Source organism: Melanaphis sacchari, unplaced genomic scaffold (genome assembly GCF_002803265.2).
Source record: "Melanaphis sacchari strain LSU unplaced genomic scaffold, SCAv2.0 Contig106_pilon_pilon, whole genome shotgun sequence".
NCBI classification, from domain to species: Eukaryota; Metazoa; Arthropoda; class Insecta; order Hemiptera; family Aphididae; genus Melanaphis; species Melanaphis sacchari.
The window spans coordinates 1-6,778 of NW_020270400.1; the positions used below are offsets into that span (position 1 = coordinate 1).

At 28.0% G+C, this 6,778-nt stretch overlaps 1 protein-coding gene across 1 annotated transcript; it reads left to right on the forward strand.

Annotated features, from left to right (window-relative positions):
• The first annotated feature begins 1,474 nt into the window (after nucleotides 1–1,474).
• On the forward strand, nucleotides 1,475–3,738 carry LOC112603358 (protein PRRC1-like). The gene is made up of 8 exons (XM_025351886.1): nucleotides 1,475–1,822; nucleotides 2,092–2,184; nucleotides 2,277–2,355; nucleotides 2,425–2,657; nucleotides 2,725–2,830; nucleotides 2,908–3,066; nucleotides 3,263–3,452; nucleotides 3,524–3,738. The coding sequence occupies exons 1-8, from the start codon at nucleotides 1,804–1,806 to the stop codon at nucleotides 3,629–3,631; spliced, it is 987 nt and encodes a 328-aa protein (XP_025207671.1). The 5' UTR covers nucleotides 1,475–1,803; the 3' UTR covers nucleotides 3,632–3,738.
• Nucleotides 3,739–6,778: the final 3,040 nt, after the last annotated feature.

The window sequence follows — 6,778 nt, forward strand, 5'->3', positions numbered from 1 at the left end:
GGTGGATACGATATGATACGCTACGATACATGCCGTAGCCATAGCTATGGTGAGCATCCAGCAGGCGCGGCGAGAGACATCTATACACTTACCAGATGAAGATCAGATTTACCCTACGCGTGTAGTTTTTTAGTGTTTAAAATATTATACTCCAGATAGAAATTGTTTCTATTGATGTTTACACACACCCTAGAGTACAGCGTGTAGACGACCAAACATACATGGCCATTAAGATAAAGTGAACCTATCTTTGTGATACTGGTTAAAGGTTATTATTTGCTTAATCCATATTTGAAGTATTTTATAGGTTTTGCTGTTATAAAATTTATAACAAGAATAAGCAATATCGAAATTTTCAATGACAAAATGTCATATCAGATTTTTAAAAACTTCATATTGAATATTGGTACTGAAGTTTAGACGAATAATAAAAATAATTGAAAATTGAAAATGTATTATTCTATTTTATTATGTAGCAAGCACGGAACATTAGTTGTATCTGTCTTTTTTACGAATAACAAGTAAGATTTTACATTCTCGCGTGAAAATGTAATTTGAAATATAATAATGACAATTATTAATACTATTTAGATACCTAAATGCCTGCCTACAGTTTCAAATTGTAATATTTTTTTTAAACTTATTATGTCCATACATCTAATATTAACTACTGTAACAAACTAACAATACATTATTATAAAAATAGTATAATTTTTAATTTAAAGTACTGATACTGATAAAGCAATAACCATTGGCATATTTTTATTTATTTTTTTGATGAGGGATCTAAAAAATAAATTAGTTTACAACGATTTATGAATTATATATTTATAATTATATTATTAATTTTGAACTTAATTTTTCTTTTTTTCTTTGGGGGGTCTCGACTTCTCCTGAAAATACGTCACTGCCTTTAATTGGCTACTAAATAACAATAAAAGTGTTTAAAAATAAAAAATTAGTGTTATTGATATCTAAGAGAAACAATATACCTAATAATGATCAAGAAAATTATTCACCATTCAAAAGACAAAACTGAAAATATAATATCATGTGAATAAACAAAAAACCCAATTATCTAAAATAAAAAGTAAAAATTATATGCTTATGGTAGGTAGGTAACTCAAGTTTTACATTTATAAACAATGATACATACTAGTCCTGTGAATTCGTTATTATTAATAGCCAATGCAATTTAATCTATTCTGTGATTCCATCGCGATTAAAGGATTTATTGTTATTATTATTTAGTATTCCTATTTTATTTAAATTATTTTTACAAACCTTACGACCTTATACTCTGAGACCAACTGAGTATAAGGTTTATAAGTACAACATTCAAGCATCAAGCGTTAGCAAGGGGTAATGTTATTGTTATCGTTCCTCGAGATAAGATGATAATACCATCATATTATATCTATTCTATGATACCATTACCATTGTTATCTATGTTTAATTATTGTGATCTGTGATTGTAATTTGTGAAATGTGATAATTAATTAAAAATTATTATCAATTGATATTACAATTTTTAATATTATATCGAATCTGACCGTGGCTGTTGCAGGATTGTTGGGGCAGTGAGTGAACACTGAACAGTGGCATACCCAAGTGGCAACTATAGACATCAGAGGCGTTGCTGATCTGTGCATAGTTGCCGTGTCATAGAACCGAATGATAGTATAGTCGTGACGGACGACGTAAAAAATTACGATAAACAATAATATTATTGTCATCTCCGGCACAACTACGTTGTAATTGCTGTCCAACCAAAAAACGTTTTTGGGATTCGCAATCGCCAACATGGACGGATCGACGACGAGTGAGTGTTTTCACGATGACAATCGTGATGAATGTAATAATTGATAATCGAGATAATGTATTTTAATATAACGATTTCATCTTGTTATAACAGTATTTTGTTTATGTATCACTAGCTGAGTAACTATTTGAACGAGTCTGAAAACATTTCTGTAGTCTATTATATTTCGTAATAGTTAACTAAATCGTTCGATCGTATCCCAGATAAGATTTTATTTTAAATTTGTTACTATTCTGTATTTAATTTTTTTAATTTTTCTGTCTTTACTGGTCCCACGAGAAAAATGTCAAAAGCCGATCAGCTCCTGTCAAAGCTACCGCCGCCAACGCAATTACCGAGTTTTGTCACTGACGCTTTGAATGGTAACAGTTAATAATTTTTAGTCATTTTCTTTCTCTTCATCAAAGTTATTTTGGTCAGTTTGAATAGTAATCACTTTGATTTTTTTCAATAGAGCCTAGAGCTACTCAGTCTAACCCTGTGTTGAATGCTACAGACGTGACTAGTCAAAACTTTCACACTCCAATGTTTTCGTATGTAAACCTGGGTAACCATGACATGATGATCTTTATATTATGTAGTTTATATTTATTTGTTTACAGACCTGTGATAACTAGTAAAAATGAAGAAAATGTGGAATTGCCCACAAGTCCTTCCAATGAAGCAGTAGCTGATAAAGCAGTTAAAAGTGAACAGTCATCAAGCAAAGCTGATTTGTTTAATTGGATGAAGGGCAGTAGTTCTAGTATTTTTTCTATGGTTGCCGAAAAAGCAAAGAACTCTGTGGATGCAGTACTTACAACATTAGACCCGCAAATGAAAGATACATTAAATCGTAATCAAATAAAAAATAATGTATACTCTTTTAATACAATACTATAAAATTACTGTTTATGTTTTAGCCAATACTTTTGATAACACCGATGTGGTTGTGGCTTCCGAAAAAGAAATTGTTGTTAGCGCAGTAAGAGAGGGCTTTCAAAAAGTTTTTGGAAAAGCAGTCGTCAGGTAGCTAATTATTTTACATGTCTTAAATTATGTATTTGTTATATACTTTGTAGAACATAATATTATGCTTACTTTAGAGGACTTGAAGCACCAGATCAACCATTTGCTGCACAATTAGTTGGATTTTCTGCTGCATCCAAAGCCACAAGATATTGCATCGATTCTGTTAGATTACATGTGGTGAAAGGTCCTGTCATCGCCTTTGAAAGATTTATTGTAGAGCCAATAGAATCTAAGTAAGTTGGATTTTTTTTATAAATATGTCATACAAAATTTTAATTAGAAATAATGACAAACAACTTATAGACTTCTTATTTTATACCATATATTTAACAAGAAATTTTTCAAAATTAATAACAAAACTTTCTATAAAGATCCTAACATTATATTTTGATTTCAGTCAAATCAAATTATCAATTTTTTTTTTATTAGATGGTATGAATTTGGTCTATTGAAACTTAATGACATGGAACGAAATATAGATTTAGAAGTATACACTCAAAGTGTCCCTGTACCTACAGCGATTGTTGGTTTGATTAGTGATGATACACCTAAAGACTATGAACACATCTCAACCGGATTCAGTATACCAGTTGCACATTTCATGGCCAGCAACTTAAAAGTAAAATGACCTCAACTAAATAAAGACTACTGCAAATTATTATGTTTCTAAATTGCGAATATACTTTTTAGGTACACCCATCTGAATGGCAAGAAGTAATGACTGGTGTTAGCCAACGATCATCTTTATTAGCCGCTTCTGTATCATTGGCCATGTCGTACAAAATTGCACTAGAATGATGGAATTTTTTGTTAAGCTTGAAAATCGTTATCAATATAATTTTTAATATCATTGTCGATTATTATTTTCTGTAATAAACTGTTATCAACTTGTATTCCCCTCCCAATGGATTGTGATTTTTTTATTATAATAATATATAATTTTTTTTTTTTTATCATGTGCACGCTGTTATTAGATATATATTTGTATAATATGTCTATACTTATTAATTAAAGAATCTAATTGCTATTTGGTTGTTTTTATAATTTCTTCATTTTATTTCATATAAATTATTTATCAAGTTATTCAATACTCTACACACAAATTAATTAATAATACATTATATTTAAACATTTAATTGGTAAATGAATAGACAAGAATTATAATAAGGTTAAATAACATAAAATGTAATAACAAGAGTCTTGCATAACTAATTAAAATAAAAGGTTTGGAATTTTGTCTGGGAACTATTACATGGTTTGAAAATTATCATTAATCAAATGCATTATGTAACTCATAAGTCATTACAAATGACTCATCTATATTGTAAATACCATAACATATTTAGGCATTATTACATGGGTATAGTGAGAGGGGCAAGTGTCTCCACTGCGCTTCAAACTTAATTCTATTTCTTATACCAAACATGTAAGTTTTACTATAAAATCGAAAAATCAAAAAAAAAAAATGGTCATAAACTATACCCTCCCCCTGATTAAAATCCTAGCTACGTCCATGCATTTTTACCTATATTATTGGCATATAGAAATTAGAAATGCAATACTAAACATTAATTGACTGAATAAAACACACTATGTATATTAGTATGTGCAAGTGCAATGTACTTACGAATTCTATATGGTTTTCAATTGTACCAGTGAGCACAGCAAGTTAAAACAATGACCACAATACAGAGATGGCAAATATATGCATGTATAACTGTCAAAAAAAAAAAAAATAAATAAATAGTTTGTAGGAATTTTTAAGTTTAACAAGAAAAAAATTCATCGAACTAGTTTATAAGCATGGAAAATAAAATTCGACCAACATTTTTTATTTTTCATTTTGGTACAGAACAGTTTACCATCTCTGCTGTTTAATATCAACATTACCTATATTTACACGGGTACATTTTATTGATGTATGTGATTGATTGTAAGAAACAATAGTTAAACAGTTTAACTAGTTTAAATAGATTTAATAATTTTCCTGCTACTATTGACAATATACCTAATATATCTATAGTCAAATTGTTTATTGCAACTTGCAAGTAAAATAACTGAAATAGTATACCAAACTAATTGGTTATAATACAACCAATGTAAGTATATAAATATAAATATACAATAGCATAGTGTTATACATTTAACTAAGTTTATTTTTATATTTACATATTATACATTGGTAGTTACCTATAAATTATAATAGGTAAAGTGACTGAATGCTGGTCAGTGGTCACTGTACATTAATGTACCTATTTACGTGCATAATTAGGTAAATACTTTTTCTTAAACCTCATAAAATATTGATCTTTTAATTAATTAACTGTATATGCTCGTTCTAAATTCAATTTTTTTACATCTGAGTATCATGAATGTTGACTGTGTACTAGGGGTGAATCCAGAAATTTTCCATGGAGGGGATGCATAGAAATAGTAAAAAAAAAAGTCATCGGATAAAAAAAGTCAAAGCTTGGCCCAATCATACATTTTTTATTTACTTAATTTGGAGGGGCACCCCTCTTCCCCTCTTGTATTCACCTTTGCTATCTATAAATATTCGAAAATCATAATTTATAAATAACTGATACTACACAATAGTGAAACATATAATAGGCTATAATACACTTATTATTTTCACATGATCAACAATAAAAAATTATCATTCTTTATAAAAGTATCCATTTTTAAACAAATATTTTTATATCAATATTATCTAAAATTTTAATGCCCTAAAATCGTCAAAAAAAAAACCCTTAAAATGCATTTAAGATTGATTTAGTCAAAAAATGAAAAAAAAAATGACTTTTAAATAATCAGAATCACCCAAAACACATTTTATACTTATACGAACCAACATTTCAAAACACCAGAAAAAAAGATGCCTTTACATCAAAATCCCAGCCCTATAGTTATAATTAATGACGAGAACAATTTTCTTTTTATTAGTTTTCAAATAGTTGCATAGTGTTTCCATTGTATTTTGGAATTCATTATAATAATATTATTAATTTGAATAATATAATAGTTTTTTCGTAAAATTTTAATATGATATTATTATGTCTAATTTTTTTTTCGATCGTATATATGTTGGAACACTTTTTCCCGTTCATTTGTAATATTTTAGCGTCAATTTGTTATTCTATAACAAATTTCAAGATAGAGTGCTAGTTAGACAATCAACAGATGACGATTTTTTGCTTTTGAAGCCTTTTTAAAGTTAAGTAAAGGTTATGGATCATTTCTATTATTTTTATATGATCAATGAACTACTGTAATTTATTGGCATTTAGCTTATGTCAGAAATGTATAAATTTCGTAAATCATCTATGAAATAAGTAACGAATGGGTAATTTTGTAAGATTGTTAGATCTAAATCATAAAATAAATAGGTACGTTACTTTAGTAATTCTAACCGCCTTAATATTATGTGTTATTATTCTTACATCAAACGGCGTTATGAATAGGCTATTCAGCTACATCAATTTCGTCGAGGATCTGTTTCCGATATTTTGTGTAATGAAATATAATATACCTAATAAAAATAATACGAGATATATTTCCTGCAATATTGCAATATAATGAATTTCAGTGGCGTAACTTAAAAATGTTATGAAACCATTAGTAGTATCTATCTAATTACTAAATCAATTTTGTACAAATTTATCACACAAAATGTTAAATTTACTTTCGCGTGCAAATAATGTAGGTTTTCTATTTTTAATATTAAAGTCTATTATGCTTAACAACAATGTGGACAAAAACGACGTTGTTGAACTCGTAAAATAGTTTATATTTCAAAAATGAAATATTTTTAAAATCATATTTTAAATAATGTATAGACATCGTTTATTAAAATTATTACTAAGAATGCGGGTAATAAAATCAAACAAAGTAATACTTCAACCATCTTTCATTACCTATAGAATCGCCTTTTGGATAACATTA